This window comes from Ipomoea nil, unplaced genomic scaffold, assembly GCF_001879475.1.
Source record: "Ipomoea nil cultivar Tokyo-kokei standard unplaced genomic scaffold, Asagao_1.1 scaffold0878, whole genome shotgun sequence".
NCBI classification, from domain to species: Eukaryota; Viridiplantae; Streptophyta; class Magnoliopsida; order Solanales; family Convolvulaceae; genus Ipomoea; species Ipomoea nil.
This window is the reverse complement of record NW_017617306.1, coordinates 1,485,281-1,512,714: the sequence shown is the minus strand read 5'-3', so window position 1 is coordinate 1,512,714 and position 27,434 is coordinate 1,485,281. Positions and strand designations below refer to the sequence as shown.

The 27,434-nt window shown below is 39.5% G+C and overlaps 1 protein-coding gene across 3 annotated transcripts; it reads right to left on the bottom strand.

The window, feature by feature from the left end:
• On the bottom strand, positions 1-27,210 carry LOC109179221 (3-hydroxy-3-methylglutaryl-coenzyme A reductase-like). Of its 3 annotated transcripts, none has more exons than XM_019328784.1 (2): positions 16,678-17,896; positions 1-583 (listed from the first exon to the last, which is right to left on the bottom strand). In XM_019328784.1, the coding sequence occupies exons 1-2, from the start codon at positions 17,742-17,744 to the stop codon at positions 133-135; spliced, it is 1,518 nt and encodes a 505-aa protein (XP_019184329.1). In that variant the 5' UTR covers positions 17,745-17,896; the 3' UTR covers positions 1-132. The 3 variants fall into 3 exon arrangements, with proteins under 3 accessions (XP_019184329.1, XP_019184328.1, XP_019184327.1); XM_019328783.1 differs by lacking the exon at positions 1-583 and adding an exon at positions 26,595-27,210 and having other exon boundaries at positions 15,998-17,269; XM_019328782.1 differs by lacking the exon at positions 1-583 and having other exon boundaries at positions 15,998-17,885.
• Between the last annotated feature and the right edge of the window lie 224 nt (positions 27,211-27,434).

The window sequence follows — 27,434 nt, the reverse complement described above, 5'->3', positions numbered from 1 at the left end:
CTTCATGTGACTCTTAACAAGCTGTCCTGCAGCTATTGCAGACATCAAAGAAAGCTCCCCAGCTAATACTGCTCCGGCAACCACGGTGGCCAACCTTCTAGAGTTGGCTCCGGGCACTTCCTTGCGAGCACCCTACACTCCTAGTAGATTCAAGCATGCGGCCTGGGAAGCAAGCTGAGTTCCACCCCCCACAGTGCCTACCTTAATGGACGGCATGGTGACTGAGATGTGAAGATCTTTCCCTTCATTAACCGCCTCCATCATGGTTATACAGTGGGAGCTTTCAATGTTTTGTGCGGGGTCTTGTCTTGTGGCGATGTAGATGGGAGACACAATGTTGGCAGCGTGGGCGTTGAATCCCCCGAGAGCTCCAGCCATGGCGGATCCAGTGAGATTTTTGAGCATGTTGAGCTCTACTAAGGAGGCAACATCAGTTTTTAGTACTTTGTTGACTACATCTTCCTTTATTATGGCCTCACAGACCACTGACTTCCCGCGGCCTTCGATCCAATTGACAGCCGCAGGTTTCTTGTCGGAGCAGAAGTTGCCAGAGATGCCAATGATGTCCATGTCGGGGAAGTCGGTGGTCTGGAGGAAGTCCAATACGTCCTGGACACCCTTGGATACCATGTGTAACATCCCGAAATTTTAAAACTTTTAAGACTTATATAATAAAGGTGAATTCTCATTAAATCCCAAAATCAAACGTAAGAGTGTGGGGTTCTATGCCACATCTGAGCTGGAGAACTCAGGTGCACAGGCTAAACTAACTAAATAACCTCAAAGTAATGTCAATACATAACCATGAAACGCAGGTCGAAAGGGAAACTAACTACTCTACGCTCTAGATCTCTAGTGCGCTCCGGTGTCTACTCATCTGTGCCTGAAAGCCAAATATATTTGTTCAGCGAGTGATGCTGGTAACCCACTCTAACGCGTTGAAATACAATATAGGTAGATATATATATAGATATACGAAAACCATTTTGAAGCAGGAAGATATATATACTTAGGAGACTCTAGCTTTAAAACCAGGGATAGACTCGATAGATAGGGGTAAGCACATTAAACGATGATAAACAGTTATATAGAGACAATAACATAAAGAACATGTATCTAAGGTCACCGTTCACTTTCAAATCATTCATGTTATCATTCAATCATCATTCAAGTCACACAAGCATACTTTGGTGGCGCCACGGGACCAATCGCATGCCCCGAACATGAAAGTTAGTACATATAGTACTAACACGGCCCCGCAGCAGCCTACCTCATACCGTAGCATACATGAAGGGGGTTGATCGCAACCAACCGCATAGACCGTTGACGAACTCAACGGCGGATCACAGCCCTACACACTGCTGACGCGCTCAGTCGATGGACTGTGATCATCTTTACAAGGGGGGACTGCAACCCTACACACCGCTTGATAAACTTAGTGGGTGGGTCGTAGCAGATCAAGCCCTACACACCGCCTGAGGGACTCATTCGGTGGGCGATGATCTTTGGAGACTACGAACCTACACACCGCTGGCCCATCACTCGGTGGATTGCAGCCAACCGTAGCCCTACACACCGCCTGATCACTCATTCGGTGGACTACAGCCTTCCTCGGGCTAATGGTCCTACACACCACCTGGCGCGTCAAGTCAGTGGACCACAGCACACGAGGCCCATGTGAACCGCAGCCCAAGAAGTGAATCACTGACCCCAGCCAGGAAAATGAACCGCAGCTCATAAGTAACCAATTTGACCGCAGCCAACTTCTGAACAGCAGCTCAGGAACACCCAATTTGATCGCAACCAAATTGGGGAATCATTCATCACATAACACATTGTAGCACGTAATAACACATTGGGGAGGGGGAGATGTATAAATAAACTTACGTGTGATCATTCACACACTAAGAGTAGTCCTAAGGGTTCATACAACTTCCACCTACGCCAACGGGTTACCAATTCACTAGCATGCAATTCCTAAGACTCTTCTATCCTACAAATGGCACCCGAAACATCAAACTACACTCAAGCACGACAAACGGGGTCCATTGGGACACCACGGGGAATGGGGAACATCAAACGGGGAAGCCGACGACCCGGGGTGGGTAACAGACCAGCGGGTAGCCGGTGGGTGGAAGGCCACCAGCCGGCGATGATCTTCTCTGCAGAGGGTTGGAGTGACGGATCTTGTCGCGCCAGCTAACGAGCAGGAAATAGACGGCGGCAAAGAAGATGGCGTTAGTAAGGTAGAGAAGCAGTGGGAGAGCGTTGGAAGAATTAGATTTAATTAGATTTCTTACGTTTAACGGGAGAACTAATGGAAGTGGATGTGGATGTTGGGGGAATTTCGATTTGCTTCAACTCCATCTTGCGTTGTTTTGCTTAGCTTAGCTTAGCTCCTCACAAATCAGAATAATAAATATGATCTGATCTTAGGCAAATTGAAGAACACAACACAACAGGTTTGAATCTATGATTACAAATTTAATTTGTTGTGTTGTTGGATGAATGTATGAATTTGGTATGTATCTCAAGAAAAGCTAGCTATATATTTATACAAGCTATGTACGTGATATATATTTCTTTAATTTGGGTGTATAGTACTTTCCTGGAAATGATAATTAAGCAAGTCGGAAATTAATTATTGGTTCAAGTTCAACATAGTTAGGCGGCTCACTTACTTCACTGCACTCCTTTCCTTTATTTAATTTGCATTGTCACAGCACGTGTGAAATTCAGATTAGATATAACATATATATTTATTTAGGCACACTTACTTGACTACATACTGCACCCATTTAATTTTTTAGGCTTTAGTTACGTTGTGGCAGCACGAGTGAAATTCAGCAGGTTGTACAAGCTAAGTGCCACACCAGTACTCTATTAAATATTCAATTCAATGCTACCTCAGCTCATACACCCACCGCCTGCTCTGTTGAATCATTTTAACCTTAAATTTAAAATATTACTTAGTGTACGTATAGTACGTATTCAATTTTACCTTCAATGTTAACCGTTCATATACATTGAATTAAATTTTGAAACAATTCAATATAATGCTTCATAACTAAATTAAATTTGATAATTTTAATTTAAAATTGAATGACTAAAATTCTATTATTGGAAATGGCTGATATATAGTCAAAAGATTAAATCTATAATTAACTCATATTTTAACCCTGTTTGACACTTATTTTGTACACCTTCTGTCCCATTTTATGTGTCTGCTGAGATAATAAGGGAGCAAAACTTTACTTTGAGTATATTAGGGATTTATTAATCTTAAGCCAATTTGGATTTCAACTCAATTTCATTGCATTATGATGTGTTTTTACTTTTAATTATTATTATTACTATTACTATTATTATTATTATTTTTATTATTATTATTATTATTATTATTATTATTATTATTATTATTATTATTGTTATTGTTATTGTTATTGTTATTGTTATTGTTTTTGTTATTATTATTATTGCTCAATAGATTTGAATACTTTGAAAATCAATTTTTCATTCACCCATTATCTCTTTTGAGCGTACAATATATCAATTTCTTTGTCTCACTACGAATAATGTGAATCCACATTGATCCAAACCAAAGCATAAGTTAACCCCACACATATATGTACCACAAAATAGCCACTTACAGTGTCATTTTATGTTAAAAGTTCCAACAAATGTTTGTTGTGCACACTCATTAACATGTTTTTGGAGAGTTCCTTGTCGCGACGAAAGATGGCCAAAGAACTTAGTCGCTCCTTGCACGACCCAATTTCTCTTGCACTATGAAAATTGGAGAAAGATTTGTGGGGGGGAGGGGGGCTTAATGCTTTGTGAGCTTGTAGAGTCTGATGTTTATGCATCACGAAAGTGGGGAAAATCCTCGTGCATGGAGTTGATCCATCACGACTATTTTGGCTCCCCTTACCCATAGGTATTGTAGCATGCATCTAGAAGGTGGTATTCCCTAACTCGAGCTCTATCTTTCCTTATTGTGATTACTCGTATTGTTAGTGTGTTGATTATCCCATAATTGCTCTTGAATGTGCTTGGATTCTTATGGTTCAAGGCTTTATTGTCTAGAAGTTTAATAGTTACACAAGTATGTGCCATAGCACTAATCCCTTGCTGAACAAATCTTAACCCATAATCTTTAATGACTATTTTTTGTAGCGATGAAAAATTGGCGTTATTGCCAGAGATTGGTTTATTAGGTGGTAATGTGTAATTATTTTCCTTTATATCATTAGAGCTAGCGTACCTTAAGGATATCAAACATTTATTTTCGTTTTGTTTTGTTGTGTTATCACTATGAACTTATAATTTAATTTGCTCATAAGAAGTATGGTGGTATTTGAAACAAGCAAAAAAAATTGTTTTTAATCATCCTTAGGATTGGGGGTTCGGTTAGCTAGTGAAGATCTAGTCACAACCTCGAAACAATTTATAGAAGCTAAGCAAGTGATAACAATAGTGAAGCAAGTTAAACATAGGAATGCAAATAGCGGAGTTAAAGTAATAATAAAAAGCTAGGGATTGGACTGGTGTTATTGGGTTGATGCTATGAATCAAAAGATTGAGTGTTAGAAACTTTACCATTGAGTTCAAGACTACTACACCAAATTGGTTGACTAACACGCCACTGTCGTGATCTAATCTCAGGCCAATTCGGAAAATTGAGGTTGTCCCTCTCTCGTGACGCTACCAAACCCCCTCAAGAAGCACGAGCAGTCTGGACCTTCAACATTGCATATTGCATGCCGTAAATGAACATGAAGGTTGTAAGATGTAGTGTAAAGAATAATGACTATTGAGGGACAAATCAAGGGGTGTGATAACCCGTGGATACATAAGGTAGTGTACAAACCCATTAACACTAGCACATACTATAAAACATCTCACTAAAACAAGAACCCTATGTTGGGTTTCAACCCTTGAATGAAATAAATATCATATATCAAATATGTATCAAAACAAAATAAACACTACTATCCAACCCCCTAATCTACTCTACTCACTCATAATAATGTAATATAAAGGTGAAACACAAGAACATTCATTAACAACATAATCCAACAATTGAGTTATCTTTTCTCCTAAAGAGCATATTTGCCAAGGTGGAGATTGTTAAGTTTGTCTCATATATGGATTAGGAATATGAGTTTGTCTCATACTAGGAGTAGGAGTGAAACGGGTAGACCCTTTGTACAGGGATTAGATGCCTATAAATATATTGGTTGTATCCCTAAGGGGTTGTGTCACCACTATTACCGTCACTATTAATAGAGTATTGTTTCACTCCCGTGGATGTAGGCATATTGCCGAACCACGTAAATCTTGTCTTCTTTACCCTTTACTGCTATTATTATTGTTTCTTATTCTTGTTAATCTCAACAAATTGGTATCAGAGCACTGTTGAGATGGTCAGTTCAAGTATAAAATTCGAGGCATCAAAGTTTGATGGTACAGGGAATTTTTGGTTATGGCAGTCTAGGGTAAAAGATTTGTTGGCACACCAGGGCCTTCTAAAAACCTTGAAGGTGGGAAAATCAACTAATCTTGAAGAGGCTGATTTGGAGGAGGTGAAGAACCGAGAAGCTATGAACGTGGTTCAAGCTGATGACTCTTATTATAGTGAATGTGATGTTCTAGCGGTAATTAGTAACAAGTCCGAACATTGTTTGGACTTGTTGGGCGTTTCTAGATGCTAGATGAGAAAGTGGTGAGGGGCGCTATAGTGTTGGGCAGCGTAGATACCAGGAGGGGTCGCGGACCTGGTATGGGCCAGTATGGCACTGGTATGGGCTGGGCTTGTCATGAGTCACGGCTGGTATGAGGTTGGCATGAGTCACGGCTGGTATGGGCGGACGCTTCGGGATGAAGCGATTTGTGAACATGCACTGGGAACGTTTAATGCTGCGTGGTGCGTGTTACTAACTAGTGGCAATTACTGGTTAGTGGAGCATTGGGCAAGGCACACGGGTTTAGTGTGACGTTGTAGGGGCGCTGTTGTGTTGGGGCAGCGTGGATACCAGGAGGGGACATGGACCTGGTATGGGCCAGTATGGCACTGGTATGGGTCGGGCTTGGCATGCGTCACGGCTGGTATGGGTTGGGCTTGTCATGAGACATGGACCTGGTATGGGCCGGGCTTGGTGTGAGTCACGGCTGGTATGGGCGGACGTTTTAGGATGAAGCGGTTCATGAACATGCACTCGGAACGTTTGATGATGCGTTGTGCGTGTTGCTAACTAGTGGCGATAGCTGGTTAGTGGAGCATTGGGCAAGGCACACGGGTTCAGTGTGACTTTGCAGGGGCACTGTTGTGTTAGGGGCAGCGTGGATACCAGGAGGGGTTATGGACTTGGTATGCGCCAGATGCAGGAGGTCAGCTGAACGGGCAGTTAGTATGAGTCGCGGCTGGTATAACAAGTCGACGGTTGAGGGCAAATGGCTTGGGACGAAGCTGTTCGTGGACATGCACTGGTAACGTTTGTATGCATGTGGCTGGCTAGTTGGGTTGAGCATGGTTATTCCTACCCATGTGTATATGTGAGATAAGTTTTTTTCTCCTAAGGGGCATAATTGTGATGGTGGAGATGGTGAGATAAGCATTTTCTCCTAAAGGACATATTTGCCATGGTGGAGATTTGTGGAGTTATCTTTTCTCCTAAAGAGCATATTCGCAAAGGTGGAGATAGTCTTTTCTCCTAAAGGGCAGATATGTGAAGGTGGAGATGGTGAGATAAGTCTTTTCTCCTAAAGAGCATATTCGTCAAGGTGGAGATTTGTTGAGTTATCTTTTCTCTTAAAGAGCATATTCGCCAAGGTGGTGATTGTTGAGTTTGTCTCATATATAGATTAGGAATATGAGTTTGTCTCATACTATGAGTAGGAGTGAAACGGGTAGACCCTTTGTACAGGGATTAGATGCCTATAAATATATTGGTTGTATCCCTAAGGGGTTATGTCACCACTATCACCGTCACTATTAATAGAGTATTGTTTCGCTCTCGTGGATGTAGGCATATTTCCGAACCACGTAAATCTTGTCTTCTTTACCCTTTACTGCCATTACTATTGTTTCTTGTTCTTGTTAATCTCAACACCAACAATATATTAAGCAAATGATAATGAGAATAACTTTAATAAACTAGAATCCAACAATAGAAAGTAAATAACACAATAATAATCCAAAATATTCAAGAGTAAAAAAGCTGGAACAATAAAATGGCTAAAGAAGATGAAAAATACCCTAATATGCAATTTTTTCCGTGATGATGCAGTCCTTCACGACGACTCTCTCTTTCCAAAAGTAGAAAAAGACATACTTATAGCACTTGTCCAGGGTTTCGGTGCATGGGCGCCACATGGACGTGTCGCTGCTTGTGCGATTATCTATTTACATCAGTTGTCCAGGATTTCGATGCACGGGCGGCGCACTGGTGATAAGTGCATAATTGTTCATACTTAAACCCCATACTTTGCCTTTATTTTGCTTATGATGTGTTATAATGGTGTTCAAAATGATCCTCATTTTATTCAGTAGGTCAATTAGGCACAATTCATTATCTTTGAATAGAATTGAGTCAAATGGAGAATTTTGGACACATTTAGAGTCAATGGGGACAAAATATGAAGCTAAGGAGATGGATGCAACACTTCCAAGGGAGCCTAAGATTGTTGTTTTCAATTGTCTTAGTCATCTAGGCAAACCAAAACTAAGAGGAGCAAAAGATCAAGGCATTGCAATTTTCGCTCATTTCGACTCCTATTCGGTATTTCGACCATATCTCAGCCTAGAATGTCCAAACGAAGTGATTCTTGCTCCCTTGGAAAGAAAAGTCACAGGGCTACAACCGTCGTGAAAACCATAAATCCAAAATCCAAATTTTTGAATGTCAAACGACACGGCCAATTGCACGGTCGTGCCATCGAGGCAGTAAGCATCAGTTTTTGGGTTGATTTTGGCACGGCCGTGCTTGTGGTTGTGCCACCCACACTCTGTTTTTATTCAAACCCGTTTTCACTCATTTTTACACGGTTTTGACCCCAAGACAAATCCTAGTTGGTTTCTTTCACTCCCTTTCATATTTTTAGGTTACATTAGGCCTAGATTTGGGTTCTAAAACATTTTGAATGCTAGTAATCTTGGATTTCCAGATTGTTCTCTCAATTTAAACACATAAGTTCTCTTTTATTTTCTCTTTCTTTTGTGAGATTTATATTTATTACTTGTGATTTTGAATTCTTTATGCTATTTAATCATGAGTAGTTAGTTTTTGGACTTGATTTAGGGTTCTAATGTCATATCTATCATGATGCTTATTTTGTGATTATTGCAAAAAGGGGAGAACTCGAACCTAGGGTTCATGTGTTTGTCAAGATTTTTTATTTATATCTTGTTGATGTTTGATGTAAAAATTCATTAGCATGTATTTGGAGCATTCTCGGCTACAATGAAAATTAAGTCAAGGATTTGAGCCACTGCTTGCGTAAAACCGATTTCCTCCTATGAAAATTGGGGAATTGGGGATTTAAGATGCTTGTGTGCTTGATGGTCTTGGAATTGATACAGCATGAGTGTGGGACAATTCCTTGTTCTAATTCTTGTTTATTTGCTCAAAGAGGTGGCTTTAGGCTAAGATACCTACGTACATTCCCTCTTGATTCCTTGGTTATTTGTTCTCCCTAATCGCATTGGTTGTTAAAACATCTAGAAGATAATGTCCCCAACTTGACTCCTATTTCATTATTTTGTGTTTTTATCTTTTTAATATGTGTTTGTGCTATCTTGTTTAATTATCGTCGCCTTAACTCATTGTTTTCTTAACTTCTTGTTGATATGATAGTGCTAGTGCCGAGTTGCTTGTGATTGCATATTACGTGTCATAACCCCCAATCCCCTATAGATGAAATTTCACACTCGTACACTCACTATCACTCATTATTGCTACATCAACGGGCGTGCCTCTACCTGTTCGGTTATCTATTATTTAGAGTAGATGTCCACGGTTTCGGTGCACGGGCGGCGAACGGACGCGTCGCTGCATGTTCGGATGCACCGGCATGGCACCGGTATGAAGTGCCCATGAGTTATGTACGGGAAGCACACAGATGTTCCACAGGCCATGAGTGGTCTTGTCTTCACGCAACGTCCTTCCTAGCTCCGGTGCTTTGTACGTTTTCCTTATTCGGTACTTCCTAGCTCCGGTGCCCATGAGTTATGTACAATTTCTTTCTTATTCGGTGTTGTGCACATATTTAATTTGATTGTTCAAGAAGGGTTGAAAACTACAAGTTTTGGCCTGCAAAGAATTAGGGAAAGTATTAAATATGTTAAACGCTCCGAAGAAGGAAAAATAATGTTCGCCAAGTGTGTAGAGCAAGTAGAAGTCATTGATAGTAATGTGGGTTTGAGGAAAGATGTTCCCGCAAGGTGGAATTCAACATATGCAATGTTAGATAGTGCTTTGAAATACCGATGTGCTTTTCGTAGTCTAGCATTACATAACAAGAGTTGTTTTTACTTCTCTAGTGGATTCTAAACTTAAGAGCTTGGGATTAATTTGGGATTTCTTGACTCCATTTTATATCTTCAATAAATTATTTTAAGGATTTTCTTATCCTATTTCAAACCCATTAACACTAGCACATACTATAAAACATCTCACTAAAACAAGAACACTATGTTGGGTTTCAACCCTTGAATGAAATAAATATCATATATCAAATATGCATCAAAACAAAATAAACACCACTATCCAAACCCCTAATCTACTCTACTCACTCATAATAATGCAATATAAAGGTGAAACACAAGAACATTCATTAACTGCATAATCCAACAATATATTAAGCAAATGATAATGAGAATAACTTTAATAAACTAGAATCCAACAAGATAAAGTAAATAAGACAATAATAATCCAAAATATTCAAGAGTAACAAACCTAGAACAATAGAATGGCTAAAGTAGATGAAAAATACCCTAATATGCAATTTTTTCCGTGCTGATGCAGTCCTCCAGGATGGCTCTCTCTTGCTAAAAAGGAGAAAACGATCTAATTATAGCACTTGTTCAGGGTTTCGGTGCACGGGCGCCACATGGGCGTGTCGTTGCTTGTGCGATTATCTATTTATATCAGTTGTCCAGGATTTCAACGCACGAGCGGCGCATTGGTGATAAGTGCATAATTGTTCATATTTATACCCCATACTTTGCCTTTATTTTGCTTATGAAGTGTTATAATGGTGTTGAAAATGATCCTCATTTTATTCAGTTGGTCAATTAGGCACAATTCATCATCTTTGAATAGAAGTTAGTCAAATGGAGCGTTATGGACACATTTAGAGTCAATGGGGGCCAAATATGAAGCTAAGGAGATGGATGCAACACTTCCGAGGGAGCATGAGAGTGTTGTTTTCAATGGTCTTAGTCATCTAGGCAAACCAAAACTAAGAAGAGCAAAAGATCAAGGCATTGCAATTTTCGCTCATTTCGACCCCTGTTTGGTATTTCGACCATAGCTCAGCCTAGAATGTCCAAATGAAGTGATTCTTGCTCTCGTGGAAAGAAAAGTCACAGGGATACAACCGTCGTGAAGACCATCAATCCAAAATCCGAATTTTAGAAGGTCAAACAACACGGCCAATTGCACGGTCGTGCCATCGAGGCAGTAAGCATAAGTTTTTGGGTTGATTTTGGCACGACCCTGCCTGTGGGTGTGCCACCCACACTTTGTTCGTATTCAAGCCCGTTTTCACTCATTTTTACATGATTTCGACTCCAATACTAATAGTAGTTGGTTTCTTTCAATTCCTTTCATATTTTTAGGTTAGATTTGTCCTAGATTTAGGTTCAAAAACATTTTGAATGCTAGAATCTTGGATTTCAAGATTGTTCTCTCAATTTCAATACTTAAGTTCTCTTTTATATTATCTCTTTCTTTTGCAAGATTTATGTTTATTACTTGTGCTTTTGAATTGTTTATGCTATTTAATCATGAATAGTTAGTTTTTGGACTTGAGTTATGGTTCTAATGTCATATCTATCTTGATGCTTATTTTGTGATTATTGCAAAAAGGGAAGAACTCTAACCTAGGGTTCATGTGTTTGTGAAGATTTTTTATTTATATCTTGTTATTGTTTGATGTAAAAGTTCATTAGCATGTATTTGGAGAATTCTTGGCTACAATGAGAATTGAGTCAAGGATTTGAGTCACTGCTTGCATAAAACTGATTTCCTCCTACGAAAATAGGGGAATTGGGGATTTAAGATAGTGGGGCAATTCCTTGTTCTAATTCTTGTTTATTTGCTCAAGAATGTGACTTTAGGCTAGGATACCTAAGTACATTCCCTCATGATTCCTTGGTTATTTGTTCTCCCTAATCCCATTGGTTGTTTAAGCATCTAGAAGATATGCAATGTTAGAAAGTGCTTTGAAATACCGATGTGCTTTTCGTAGTCTAGCATTACATAACAAGAATAGTTTTTACTTCTCTAGTGAATTCTAAATAGAAGAGCTTGGGATTAATTTGAGATTTCATGGCTCCATTTTATATCATCAGTAAATTATTTTACGGATTATCTTATCGTATTTCAAATTTGTATTTTTTTGAAAATTTTGATGATAGAGTATCTGTTGAGACATAATGAAAGTTGATGATTTGCAAAATCGAGATATGTCAATAGGAATAAAAGGTAAATTTGATAAGTATTGGAGTTAGTACATGCCGTGTATGTTATTATTGCTGTTGTTTCTGTTTTTTTATCCAATGATGAAATTTGATATGATTAAGATTTCTTACTTCCCTTCAAAAAAAAAAAAAAAGTTTTGCTACTCAAAGTTTGATTCAATGGTTTGGAAAAACAAGTTGGATATATATAATAAAGAAGAAGATGTATGAACTTTTTTCTAGTGAAATGTCGATGATGATGTTCGAAAGTCTGAGTTAGATATATCTAGAACAAGGAAGTTAGGGCCTAAGTATTATGTGAGCATGCGTGGCTGAGAGTAGAGCTTGATTTGGAGTGTGTGTGTTGCTACGAGAGTAGAGCTTGTACACTAGCCACACATTCACACACTTAATGCCCAATACGAGAGTATTTCGGGTATTAAGGAGAATTTATGCCTTGTGTTCTTGCTTGGGCATCCTTGGGTTGAATTGTCACGAGGGTGGAGTTCAATATGAGTTTGCAAGTCCAAATAGCTACGAGAGTGGTATATGGACATTTTTGTGCATCTCACTTACCCTATGCCTTGTTTAATTCCCTAATCTTGAGTACAATATTTGGCATCTTAGCTTGAATCAACCAAGTCCCGATCCTTTGTTTTACTTGTTCTATTTGTTATTAGTATAATCACATCAAACCAACTCCTTACCAATAGGTCTAGCTTCAGCCACGGGTGTGGCCACGGGTGTGGCTTCACCCGTGGCAAGAAATGCAGGGCAATTGCCCAGTGGCCACGGGTGTGGCCACGGCCGTGGCCAGACCCGTGGCCACAGGCAGTGTGCACTGCCTGTGCACTAAGGTCGTCTTCTAGGCCAGTTTTCACCCTCAATATCTTTGAATTAGCGTTTGTGGTCTTCAAAACAGTTGTAGCTCTTCAAGTTAGCTTTCCAATGATATAAAATTCACTTTATTTGGACATTTCTACGCAGAGATATGATCAAAAAACCGAGCAGTGGACGATTTGTGCGGGAATTTCAACTTCTTGCTCTTTTGCTCCACTTTTGCCTTTGTTTGTCCAAATGACCAAGACCAATAAACACACCATAATTTGACTCTCTAAAAGGTGTTTCTCCATCTTGATAGCTTCTCATTGACTCCCATTGGCTCTACAAGCATCCAAAATGCCCCAAAAATCACTCAATTCATCTAAATCATCAAGAATTACACATAAACACACACATGAATCAAATGAGGATACTTTAGGCAAAAATATAACAAATAACAAGGAAAATAAGCTTAAATGTAAGGTGAAATAATAAACTTTTAGACTCTTATCAGTAGACCCTTTGTATAGGGATTAGATGCCTATAAATATATTGGTTGTATCCCTAAGGGGTTGTGTTACCACTATCACCATCACTATGAATAAGAGTATTGTTTCACTCCCGTGGACGTAGGCATATTGCCGAACCACATAAATCTTGCCTTCTTTACCCTTTTAGCCATTATTATCGTTTCATGTTCCTGTTAATCTCAACAACATGCTACAAAACATCTCACTAAAACAAGAACCCTATGTTGGGTTTCAACCCTTGAATGCAATAAATATCATATATCAAATAAGCATCAAAACAAAATAAACACTGCTATCCAACCCCCTAATCTACTCTACTCACTCATTATAATGTAATATAAAGGTGAAACACAAGAACATTCATTAATAGCATAATCCAACAATATATTAAGCAAATGATAATGAGAATAACTTTAATAAACTAGAATCCAAAAAGATAAAGTAAATAATACCCTAATTTGCAATTTTTTCCGTGCTGATGCAGTCATCCACGACGGCTCTCTCTTGCAAAAAGGAAAAAAAGATCTATTTAATTTATAGCACTTGTCCAAGGTTTCAGTGCACGGGCGCCACATGGGCCTGCCGCTGCTTGTGCGATTATATATTGATATCAGTTTCAAGGATTTCAACGCACAGGCGGCACACTGGTGATAAGTGCACAATTGTTCATATTTATACCCCATACTTTGCCTTTATTTTTCTTATAAAGTGTTATAATGGTGTTCAAAATAATCCTCATTTTATTCATTTGGTCAATTAGGCACAAATCATCATCTTCGAATAGAAGTGAGTCAAATGGAGCATTTTGGACACATTTAGAGTCAATGGGGGCCAAATATGAAGCTAAGGAGATGGATGCAACACTTCCGAGGGAGCCTGAGAGTGTTGTTTTCAATGGTCTTAATCATCTAGGCAAACCAAAACTAAGAGGAGCAAAAGATCAAGGCATTGCAATTTTCGCTCATTTCGACCCCTGTTCGGTATTTCGACCATATCTCAGCGTAGAATGTCCAAATGAAGTGATTCTTGCTCCCGTGGAAAGAAAAGTCACAGGGATACAACCGTCATGAAGACCATAAATCCAAAATCCGAATTTTAGAAGGTCAAACAACACGGCCAATTGCACGGTCGTGCCATCGAGGCAGTAAGCATAAGTTTTTGGGTTGATTTTGGCACGACCGTGCCTGTGGTTGTGCCACCTACACTCTGTTTGTATTCAAGCCCGTTTTCACTCATTTTTACATGATTTCGACCCCAAGACAGATCATAGTTGGTTTCTTTCATTCCCTTTCATATTTTTAGGTTTGATTAGGCCTAGATTTAGGTTCTAAAACATTTTGAATGCTAGTAATCTTGGATTTCAAGATTGTTCTCTCAATTTCAATACATAAGTTCTCTTTTATATTATCTCTTTCTTTTGCAAGATTTATGTTCATTACATGTGCTTTTGAATTGTTTATGCTATTTAATCATGAGTAGTTAGTTTTTGGACTTGAGTTAGGGTTCTAATGTCATATCTATCTTGATGCTTATTTTGCGATTATTGCAAAAAGGGAAGAACTCTAACCTAGGGTTCATGTGTTTGTGAAGATTTTTTATTTATATCTTGTTAATGTTTGATGTAAAAGTTCATTAGCATGTATTTGGAGAATTCTTGGCTACAATGAAAATTGAGTCAAGGATTTGAGCCACTGCATGCATAAAACCGATTTCCTCTTATGAAAATAGGGGAATTGGGGATTTAAGATAGTGGGGCAATTTCTTGTTCTAATTCTTGTATATTTGCTCAAGGAAGTGGCTTTAGGCTAGGATACCTACGTACATTCCCTTTTGATTCCTTGGTTATTTGTTACGTTCTCCCTAATCCCATTGGTTGTTTAAGCATCTAGAAGATATGCAATGTTAGAAAGTGCTTTGAAATATCGATGTGCTTTTCGTAGTCTAGCATTACATAACAAGAATTGTTTTTACTTCTCTAGTGGATTCTAAATAGAAGAGCGTGGGATTAATTTGGGATTTCTTGGCTCCATTTTATATCATCACTAAATTATTTTACGGATTATCTTATCGTATTTCAAATTTGTATTTTTTTTGAAAATTTTGATGATAGAGTATCTGTTGAGACATAATGAAAGTTGTGATGATTTGCAAAATTGAGATATGTCAATAGGAATAAAAGGTAAATTTGATAAGTATTGGAGTTAGTACATGCCGTGTATGTTATTATTGCTGTTGTTTCAGTTTTTTTATCCAATGATGAAATTTGATATGATTATGTTTTGCTACTTCCCTTCAAAAAAAAAAAAGTTTTGCTACTCAAAGTTTGATTCAATGGTTTGGAAAAACAAGTTGGATATATATAATAAAGAAGAAGATGTATGAACTTTTTTCTAGTGAAATGTCGATGATGATGTTCGAAAGTCTGAGTTAGATATATCTAGAACAAGGAAGTTAGGGCCTAAGTATTATGTGAGCATGCGTGGCTGTTTTTACAATATTTGATAGAGTGACAAGCAAGATTTAATTGTGTCATTTGAGTTTTGTACTTAACCTGAGGTCATATGGAGCATGTGACGGTCCTGCTCGATCATATGCAGGCATGGATGGGTGTTTAGCCCGTTTTGAGAGCTCTACCTTGAACCTAACTCATATTATTAGTGAGTCATCCTTTGTTAGCAAGGAGTGGTTATTCTTTGGGTTGTAATAAGCTAGTTGTCTATCACTTTCATATTTACGAATTTTTCCCTCTCTTTTGTTGTATTGTAACAAAATAATAAAACCAGACCCGAACCTCTGATCTATTTCATTCACAATGAATTCCAGTTTCTCATCTTCTCTCTCATTAATGAATTCACTTTCACTGATTGTAGAGAAACATGTATAGCTAAAAATTACAAATTAATTAATTATCAAAGAATTTGAATTCATTATAAAAATAAAAGAATTTTGGTACATCATATCATTCATAATTAATGTTGCTTCAATAATTCTCTGTACGTGCAGTGGCTGAGTAGGTGTTTTGAATTCTATGGTTTGTTAGACGAGGACCTATTGTACTTCATGTGACTCTTAACAAGCTGTCCTGCAGCTATTGCAGACATCAAAGAAAGCTCCCCAGCTAATACTGCTCCGGCAACCACGGTGGCCAACCTTCTAGAGTTGGCTCCGGGCACTTCCTTGCTAGCACCCTTGACTCCTAGTAGATTCAAGCATGCGGCCTGGGAAGCAAGCTGAGTTCCACCCCCCACAGTGCCTACCTCAATGGACGGCATGGTGACTGAGATGTGAAGATCTTTCCCTTCATTAACCGCCTCCATCATGGTTATACAGTGGGAGCTTTCAATGTTTTGTGCGGGGTCTTGTCCTGTGGCGATGTAGACGGCAGACACAATGTTGGCAGCGTGGGCGTTGAATCCCCCGAGAGCTCCAGCCATGGCGGATCCAGTGAGATTTTTGAGCATGTTGAGCTCTACTAAGGAGGCAACATCAGTTTTTAGTACTTTGTTAACTACATCTTCCTTTATTATGGCCTCGCAGACCACTGACTTACCGCGGCCTTCGATCCAATTGACAGCCGCAGGTTTCTTGTCGGAGCAGAAGTTGCCAGAGATGCCAATGATGTCCATGTCGGGGAAGTCGGTGGTCTGGAGGAAGTCCAATACGTTCTGGACGCCCTTGGATACCATGTTCATCCCCATGGCATCTCCAGTGCTGCAAGTGAATCTCATGTACAGATTCTTGCCGGCAATAGCACATTTGATGGTTTGGAGGCTAGCGAAACGACTGGATTTATTGAATGCGGCAGCAATGGTCTCGAAACTTAAAGGGTCCTCCAAGAAAAGCTTCAACTGGGCGGCTCTTTTGGCGGTGGAGAATCTCACCACTGGAGCTCTAGTCATCCCATCCTTTAACACCACACTGGTTGCACCTCCTGAGGCATAGATGGCTTTGCAACCCCTATTGGTGCTGGCCACCAAGCAACCCTCCGTGGTAGCCATGGGTACAGAGTACTCCTCACCATCAAGCAAGAGCGGCCCCGCAATACCTACCGGAATCTGTACGTACCCAACTGGCATCTCGCAACACTGACCCAGAATTGATTCATAATCAAAACTCTCCAAGGGAAGTCCGTCTAAAGATTTGCCGGTTATTCTCTCCAAGGCCTTGCGACGGATGGCCGCAGCCCTCTTGCAATCCCCTAACTTTGACTCGAGGGAGTAGGACGGAATCCGACCTTCCGCAACACCTTTCACTATCTCCTCATCATCATCAGACATTAGATCAGAAGATTTGATAGCAGCAAGAGTGACATGCTGGTCAGGAACATCATTTTCTAATTTTTTCTTCAGATCAGTAATCTTCTGTTTTTCTTCTTCTTCTTGCAGGCTCTCCAATTCCTGCTGCTCTTGTAGAGGATTGAAGAAGCCCAAGAGATAAACAAACGAAGCGGCAAAAGCGAGGAGGGCAGCCATCTCAGAGCTTGAGACAACATGGAGAGGCTTGGAGTGACGGATCTTGTCGCGCCAGCTAACGAGCAGGAAATAGACGGCGGCAAAGAAGATGGCGTTAGTAAGGTAGAGAAGCAGTGGGAGAGCGTTGGAATTAGGTGTATTTTCAGAGAAAGAATAATCAGATTTCTTATGTTTAACGGGAGAACTAATGGAAGTGGATGTGGATGTTGGGGGAATTTCGATTTGCTTCAACTCCATCTTGCTTAGCTTAGCTTAGCTCCTTCACAAATCAGAATTATAAATATGATCTGATCTTAGGCAAATTGAACAACACAACACAACACAACAGGTTAATTTGAATCTATGATTACAAACTTAATTTGTTGTGTTGTTGGATGAATGTATGAATTTGGTATGTATCTCAAGAAAAGCTAGCTATATATTTATACAAGCTATGTACGTGATATATATTTCTTTAATTTGGGTGTATAGTACTTTCCTGGAAATGATAATTAAGCAGGTCGGAAATTAATTATTTGTTCAAGTAAAGTTCAACATAGTTAGGCGGCTCACTTACTTCACTGCACTCCTTTCCTTTATTTAATTTGCATTGTCACAGCACGTGTGAAATTCAGATTAGATATAACATAGTTTGGTTGTACTTTCCTGGAAATGATAAGAGAATTATTAATTGGTTCAACATAGTTTGGCTTTGGCGGCTCGCTCACTTGACTGCAGACTGCAGACTTCACTCCTTAATTTATTTTTGCCACAGCTAGCACGTCTGAAATTCAATGCTACTGCGCCCATATCATATACCTTGCTGAAGTGCTGCCACAACTAAAGCCTAATAATATATATATATATATATATATATATATATATATATATATATATATAGGGATGTACTCATGTGCGAATAAGTGCCCAGGAGCGAATATGAGAATGAATCAGCGACACGTGTCCTCGGTGCATGTAAAATGTGTTATATGTGCAAGTAGTTGGTGCAGCTAGGGGTGTTCAATCGGTTAACCGAACCGAATTAACCAAAATTCTTTTTTCTTTAACCTAGTGGTGATGTTTTAGTGAGTGTCGTCCTCTAGGAATGGCTATAAGGGAATTGAGTAGAGAGGGGTTAAACACAAGATTATTAAGTGTTTGAAAGCTAACCAAAATGGAATATTCGTTTGCATAGAGACAATTTTAAAACAACTAAATGATTAAGTAGTGGACAAGGATAAAAGAGAGGACTTAGATTAAATAGCAACATACAAATACTTCTTAGTGTTTTAAATTCTAAGGCAAACAAAGATCAATAATGAAAGTGAACGCGTTTAGCAAGTGCCAATGTCATTCTCATGTTCATTGGGCTATCACCTAAGTTCTAATTCCATTCTCATGGCAAATAGACTAGATGAGGCAATTAATCAAATACCTTGCGTGCTCTATCCCTTCCAACTCCCCTTTCTCAAGAGTGAGTTAGAATTATGATAGGTTTGGCTATGGTGAATCCCTATTCTCATAGGTGAAAGCACCAAATCCAAAATCCCCTTACAAAGTTGGGCCTTAACCAAGCAAGAGTCAAAACATTTTACCAAATTCACAATCAAATTCAATCTAAAGATATTACAAGCCCTAGGTTTTCCAATTTAATTCATGTTTACATTCATACAAAGCAATTCAATCTAAATCCCTAACTAGTTTAACTGCTCATAATGAAATTGATAAACTAAAAGCAATTAAAGTAATAAACAATAAATTCAAACTACAAATTATGTGAAATGTACAAGTAAGAAATTGAGAACTTAACTTGATAGAACTTGTAGAATGTAAATCTGAAACTGAAAGTGAAAGTTGCAATTACATACGTTAATCTCCCTCTAAATCTTCTCCAGAAGATGGTGGAATACAATGGATTTTTTGTTCTAAAGGGTTTGGATGGAGAGAAGGTGTAGAGGGAGATTGGAAATTGAAAGATAAATGAAAATAATGCCTAAAGATACGTTATACTTTTGGAATCGTGTCCTTTTAATTGCTTCCAGAATGTCTGGTCACGATGGAGGTCACGGCGTGACCTTCATCATGACTAGGCCTAAGCCTCGCAGGTCTCTGCTGGTCACGGTCAACGTCACACCGTGACCGCCACCGTGACCAGCATCTCTGGTTTCTAGACTATTTTTCACATTGTAAACGTCTGAACTAGTCTTTGTGGTTATCATGAAAGTTGTAGCTCTCTGAGTTTCCTTTCTAATGCCACTTGCATCACGTTATTTGGACACTCCTAGCTCGAGATATGCTCAAAATACCGAGACTTTGCCTGACAGAAAAAAGTAGAAAACATAATGGTGTCACGCTGGCAATCACGGCGTGACCACCAGCGTGACCCATGATTTTCACTTCAAAAACACATATTTCTTCATCTCCTTTGTTCCTTTGGGTCCTCAGGTCACGTCTTGATACTTCAACTCGCTTTATTTCATTTTCTTGACCTCTAATGACTCCCGGAACTTGCCTTTCTGTCAAGATTACTTCAAAAGACAACCAATTGAGCTCCAATTTACATGAAGTTACAAACAATGCCTCCAAATAACCTAAATGACACAAAGGAATCAAATATGCACATACTTAGCTTCCAATTAACATGAAATCATATGAGTTTGATATCAATTATGCACATAAAAGTGTTGGGAAAAATCACACTTCCTGTGACAATGAAAAATCACAAAACCGACAGGAGCACAAACACAAGATGATACACAATATCAAAAAAAATAACAAAGCAAGGAACACAAGATTTACGTGGAAACCCCAAAACCACGGGGAAAAACCACGGGACCACCACCACCAACAATTCCACTATAACAAATCTCGGGTACACAGGTTCAGGCTACCACACGAGCCATACACCCACAAATCATCAAATACACCAATTCTAGGCCAAATACATCCTTTAAATTCACAGGCTAAATAAGACTAATATCTCGTACGTACTCAAAATACTCAACTACCACGAACAAGATAAAATGAATATAAGTAGTACGAGATTACCCAAAAGATGCCTGAAATAAATACAAGTTGACCTTCAAAACATTTGATGAAGATTGTACCCAACAAGTTCGGCAAACTCACGGCAAGTTCCTCGCACTGCCAAATGAAAAGAATGAAGGGAGAATAGTTTTTCCCTTCTCTTAACCTCACTGCCGAATCAATCTCTCATATGTATATGTGAATGCTTGGAGAAGAATGAAGAAGCTCCTTTTATAACCTCAATACTTGAACATGGAAATAATGAAGATTAAACGGGAATAAATTTCTTCAACTGTTCACATGCTTAACTCTTCTACTTCCCCAACTCCTTATATCCCCAACTATTATTATTATTATATAAACAATAATAATAATCATGTCTAAAAATATAGTGGATAAAATTGGCTTGGTCCAAACATGAGCTATTTACCACATAGGAGGGGAAGCTCAACCCAACAAATCTCCCCCTCCCGACTATGTGGAAGATACCGCCATCCCGGCGATAGAACAACATACCTCAAACTTTCCTCTTGTCAACGATTTAGTCATCATGTCAGACCCATTATCATCAGTATGAATCTTTTCAAGTTCAAGCATCTTGCATTCCAAGATATCTCTAATCCAATGATATCTCGTGTCAATATGTTTTGACCTGTAATGAAACGTGGAGTTCTTTGCAAGATGAACTGCACTCTGACTATCACAATAGAGCACATACCTGTCCTGAACAAATCCGAGCTCCTGAATAAACTTCTTCATCCATAGCATTTCTTTACTAGCCTCAACAAATGCTATGAACTCAGCTTCAGTGGTAGACAAAGCAATACACTTTTGCAATCTTGATTGCCATGAAACTGCTCCCCCTGCATAGGTAATCAGATAGCCTGAAGTAGATTTCTTAGTATCAATGTCTCCAGCCATATCAGAATCAGTGTACCCCGTAAGGATATGTTTCCTTGTACCAAAACACAAACTCAGACTTGAAGTACCCCGAAGATATCCCAGAACCCACTTCACAGCATCCCATTGTTCTTTCCCTGGATTTGAAAGAAATCTGCTAACAACACCTACTGCATGAGCAATATCTGGTCTCGTGCATTCCATCGCATACATCAAACTACCAACTGCTGAAGAATAAGGAACTCTTTGCATTTCTTCCTTCTCTTTCTCACTAGAAGCACATTGCTTCTTGCTCAACTTGAAATGCATACCAAGAGGTGTATTCACTAACTTAGCTTCATCCATATTAAATCTCTCAAGTACCTTCTCTATATACTTCTCTTGAGATAACCACAACTTCTTATTCTGCTTGTCACGGATGATCTTCATCCCTAGAATTTGCTTTGCTGGTCCCATGTCCTTCATAGAAAAGGACTTATTCAACTCTTGTTTCAATTGTTAAATTCTTGATGCATTGTGACCAACAATCAACATATCATCAACATAAAGCAGCAATATAACAAAGTCATCATCAGAATATCTATTTATAAAAACACAATGGTCTGAAGAAGTCTTCTTGTACCCATGCTTACTCATAACAGAAGCAAACTTTTTATACCACTGCCTCGGAGCTTGTTTCAAACCACACAAACTCTTCTTCAATCTGCAAACATAATCCTCCTTCCCTTTGACTTTGAAACCCTCAGGCTGCTCCATATATATCTCCTCATCTAAATCACCATGGAGAAAAGCTGTCTTCACATCCATCTGCTCAATTTCTAAATCCAAATAGGCTGCTAGGCCCAACACAACTCTAATGGATGAAAATTTCACAACAGGAGAGAAAATTTCCTCAAAATCAATACCTTTCTTCTGGCTAAAACCCTTCACCGCCAGTCTAGCTTAGAACCGTGGAACTGAAGTGCCTTCTTCATGTTTCAATCTATAGACCCACCTGTTCTTCAAAGCTTTCTTGCTCTTTGGTGCCCTCACCAACTCAAAGGTATCATTCGTATATAAGGAGTTCATCTCATCCTGCATAGCCTCAAGCCACTGTCTCTTTTGATCACTCTCCATGGCTTCTTTATAGGATTCAGGTTCTCCCCCATCAGTCAAAAGCACATACTGATCAGAAGAGTATCGAGTAGATGGTCTCCGTTCCCTGTTAGACCTTCTAGGAGGATCAATTGGAACCTGCGAAGGAACTTCTTGTTCCTGGTGCACAACATCATCAACATGACCATCTACATCAACTCTATCATCCTGAAGGTCTAGTACAGGATCATCATTCTGACCATTCTCCTGAATCTCATCAACATCATGTGTATCTTTGTTGGAAACTTGCTCAAGGTCAACCAAACTTCCGTTGTCATGAGATTCTGGCTTCCTCACTTTATCAACATCCTCAATGGTTTGATTTTCAAAGAACACTACATCACGACTTCTTACAAGCTTCTTCTCAACTGGATCATACAACCTGTAGCCAAATTCATCAAGACCATAACCGATGAAGATGCATTGTCTGGTCTTCGAGTCCAACTTAGACCTCTCATCTCTTGGGACATGCATAAACGCCTTACAACCGAAGACTCTAAGGTGATCATAAGAAACTTCCTTTCCAGCCCAAACCTTATCAGGAACTTCATTACTCAAAGCAATAACAGGAGATAAATTGATAATATGAACAGCTGTGAAAACTACTTCAGCCCAAAAGGATATAGGCAACTTCGCATCATCAAGCATGCATCTGACTCTCTCCATAATTTTCCGGTTCATCCTCTCTGCTAAGCCATTTAACTGAGGAGTCTTAGGAGGAGTTTTCTGATGTCTAATGTAACACCCCGAAATTTTTCAACTTTTAAGACTTATATAATAAAGGTAAGTTCTCATTAAATCCCAAAACATAATATAAAGAGTACGGGGTGCTATGCCACACCTGAGCTAGAGAACTCAGGTGCACCGGCTAACTAACTAATATCCTCAATAATGTAAATGCATAAGCGTGGCACGCAGGCCGAAAGGAAAACTATCTACTTCTACGCTCCAAGACTCTAGCGCGCTCCAGTGTCTACTCCTCTGTGCCTGAAAGCCAAATATATCTGTTCAGCAAGAGATGCTGGTAACCCACTCCAACGCGTTGAAATACAATACATATAGGCATATATATATAGATATAAGAAAAACCATTTCGAAGCATGAAGATATATCCTAAGAGACTCTAGCCTTTAAAACAGGGAATAGACTCGACAGATAGGGATAAGCACAGTCAACAGTCATAAAATTCACAAGCATAGGGAACAGACTCGACAGATAGAGATAAGCACAGCCAATAGTTATAACCAAGCATATACGGTTTACTAGCATGTATCCTATGGTCACGTTTTCATAACATTCGTAACATCAAACCATCTATATCTCGTCACATAGCACACTTTGATGGCGCCACAGGACCAATCGCATGCCCATACATGAGGGTCAGCGCATATAGCTCTGACACGGCCCCGCAGCACCCTGCCCCGTATCGCAACACGGAGGGGTTGATTGCAACTGACCGATGAACCGCAGCTCATCATAATGTTTGATCGCAACCAAACAGTGGACCGCAGCCCAAGAGTAGTCATCTGACCGCAGCCAGGAATATGAACCGCAGCTCATGTAAAACGTTTGATCGCAACCAAATGGTGGACCGCAGCCCGAGAGTGTAAATCTGACCACAGCCAGCTTCTGAACCGCAGCTCAGGAATAACCAATTTGATCGCAACCAAATTGGGGTATCATGCACACATAACACATAGCAAGCACATGCAACCCACATTAACACATTGGGATAAGGGGAGAAAACGTATAAGAAACCTATGCGTGGTCATCCACATACTAGGAATAATCCTAAGGGGTTCATACTCTTTTCACCTAGGCCAACGGGATACCAATTCCACTAGCGTGCAACATATATACATATATAAGACTCGTTTATCCTACGAATGGCACCCGAAACATCAAACTAGACTTTAGGCACGATAAACGGGGTCCGTTGGGACACCACGGGGGTCGGGGAAACATCAAACGGGGAAGCCGGGATCCCGAGGTAGGACAATTTCTAGCGGGTAGCCGGTGGGTGGAGGGCCACCCGCCGGCTGCCCGCTGCCGGCGACGTTCATTCTGGCCGCGGGTAGGTGGCGGGTCCCCTAACCCCCACTGACTCTTTTTCACAAGTAACGCCCCGGGAACCTGTGTGGAACCCAAAACCATGCTTAGACACCTTTAAACGCAATTGATGACAACACGTAGACAATTAACGGATCAAAAGCAAGAAACATACGGCACATATCCTATCATGCTTTCTAAACATAATTAACACCCAAACATGTGAATTCCCACCCCATATATCAAAAATAACACCACACGAGTTTTCCGATACATCCTAGGGCTCTAATTATATTTAAATCATCAAGAACGTAATTCATCCTTTAATCATCACGAACCAATCCAATTTATCAAGAACATCACACAATCATTAGGAATCTAGGTTTATCATGAATATCACACAATCATCAAGAATCTCTTTCCATCATCAAGATTATCAAGATTACCCAAGAAATCATAACATCAATTATCAAGATCACACCATCAATATCATAGACGAATCATCAATACACAAGAATGTAGAGGGATGCCTAGAGGGAGATCATAGCTAAGAAAATAGGTTTTGTTGAGATATGGGTTACCTCTTAGCCTTAGTTGATTTCCTTGGCTATGAAGGGTCTTTCTCTAAGTCTTTCTTCTTTCTTGATTTCTCCTAGGGGAATTCTTGGAATTCCTTGTGTGGTGAGAGATTATTGTGGTGGTGGTTCTAGGTTCCTCCTATGTCCCCTATTTATAAATCTAAGAGTCCTAATTAGGGCCCAATTACTATAGGCTTGCTAACTCTATTCCTTTTAGGACTAGGGGTTGGGTTTAGAGATGAGGGCCCACGGACTATGGTGGGCCTTTTCCTAATTAATTATTGTAATTTAATTCTTTCTTTGGATAATTGGTTAAGTGATTAATTGGTTTTAGGGGTCGTAACATGGGGTGTTACATCTAATACCGTGCATTCTGCAATATTCATCAAATGGGCCACGATATTCACCGCCATTATCAGTACGGATGCACTTCAATTTCTTCCCTGTCTGTCTCTCAACAAGAGCATGAAACTCTTTAAACACACCAAACACATCACTTTTGTGTTTCAAAGTGTAGACCCAGAGTTTTCTAGAACAATCATCAATAAAGGTCACAAAGTAAGACGCACCTCCAAGTGACCTAACCTTCATTGGTCCACACACATCAGAATGTATCAACTCAAGTGGCTCTGACCTCTTCGAATGAGGGTTGCTCATGAAAGAAACTCTTTTCTGTTTTCTTGCCAGGCAATGAACACATCTGTCCAACCTAGCTTCTTTTACCCCTGAATGCTTACTCTTCTTGGCAAGGCAATCAATTCCCTTCACACTCATGTGGCCAAGTCGTTTATGCCACAATTCCGATGCACATTCTTTTGCTGCCACATTCACTAAATCACCAGAAATAAAGCTTTGCAAAGAGTATAAGTTAGAAGACTTGTTACCTCGTGCAATAACCAGCGAACCTTTAGTGATTTTCCAATGTCCATCACCAAAGAAACAACAGAAACCATCATCATCAAGCTTTCCTTTAGAAATGAGATTTAGTTTGATACCTGGTGCATGCTTTACATTTTTAAGTACCAGTTTTGTGCCATTGCTTGTCTCAAGGAAAACTGTACCGGTACCAATCACCTTTACCTGACCATCATCACCCATTCTTAACTCTCCATAGTCACCTGGAGTATATGAAGTAAAGAATTCCTTCCTTGGTGTAACATGGTAGGATGCACCTGAATCCACAATCCAAGTTGTTTCGTGGCATGCAACGTTGATGGCGTTTTCATCACAAGCAACAAGTAAATCTGCTTTAACTATTGCAACCTGGTTCTCGGTGTTATCATCTTTCTTGTCTTGCTTCTTGTCCCTTTTCAACTTGAAGCAATTTTTCTTGATGTGTCCTTTCTTGCCACAATAATGACATTCAGCATCCTTGTGCCATCCCCTAACTTTGACTCGAGGGAGTAGGACGGAATCCGACCTTCCGCAACACCTTTCACTATCTCCTCATCATCATCAGACATTAGATCAGAAGATTTGATAGCAGCAAGAGTGACATGCTGGTCAGGAACATCATTTTCTAATTTTTTCTTCAGATCAGTAATCTTCTGTTTTTCTTCTTCTTCTTGCAGGCTCTCCAATTCCTGCTGCTCTTGTAGAGGATTGAAGAAGCCCAAGAGATAAACAAACGAAGCGGCAAAAGCGAGGAGGGCAGCCATCTCAGAGCTTGAGACAACATGGAGAGGCTTGGAGTGACGGATCTTGTCGCGCCAGCTAACGAGCAGGAAATAGACGGCGGCAAAGAAGATGGCGTTAGTAAGGTAGAGAAGCAGTGGGAGAGCGTTGGAATTAGGTGTATTTTCAGAGAAAGAATAATCAGATTTCTTATGTTTAACGGGAGAACTAATGGAAGTGGATGTGGATGTTGGGGGAATTTCGATTTGCTTCAACTCCATCTTGCTTAGCTTAGCTTAGCTCCTTCACAAATCAGAATTATAAATATGATCTGATCTTAGGCAAATTGAACAACACAACACAACACAACAGGTTAATTTGAATCTATGATTACAAACTTAATTTGTTGTGTTGTTGGATGAATGTATGAATTTGGTATGTATCTCAAGAAAAGCTAGCTATATATTTATACAAGCTATGTACGTGATATATATTTCTTTAATTTGGGTGTATAGTACTTTCCTGGAAATGATAATTAAGCAGGTCGGAAATTAATTATTGGTTCAAGTAAAGTTCAACATAGTTAGGCGGCTCACTTACTTCACTGCACTCCTTTCCTTTATTTAATTTGCATTGTCACAGCACG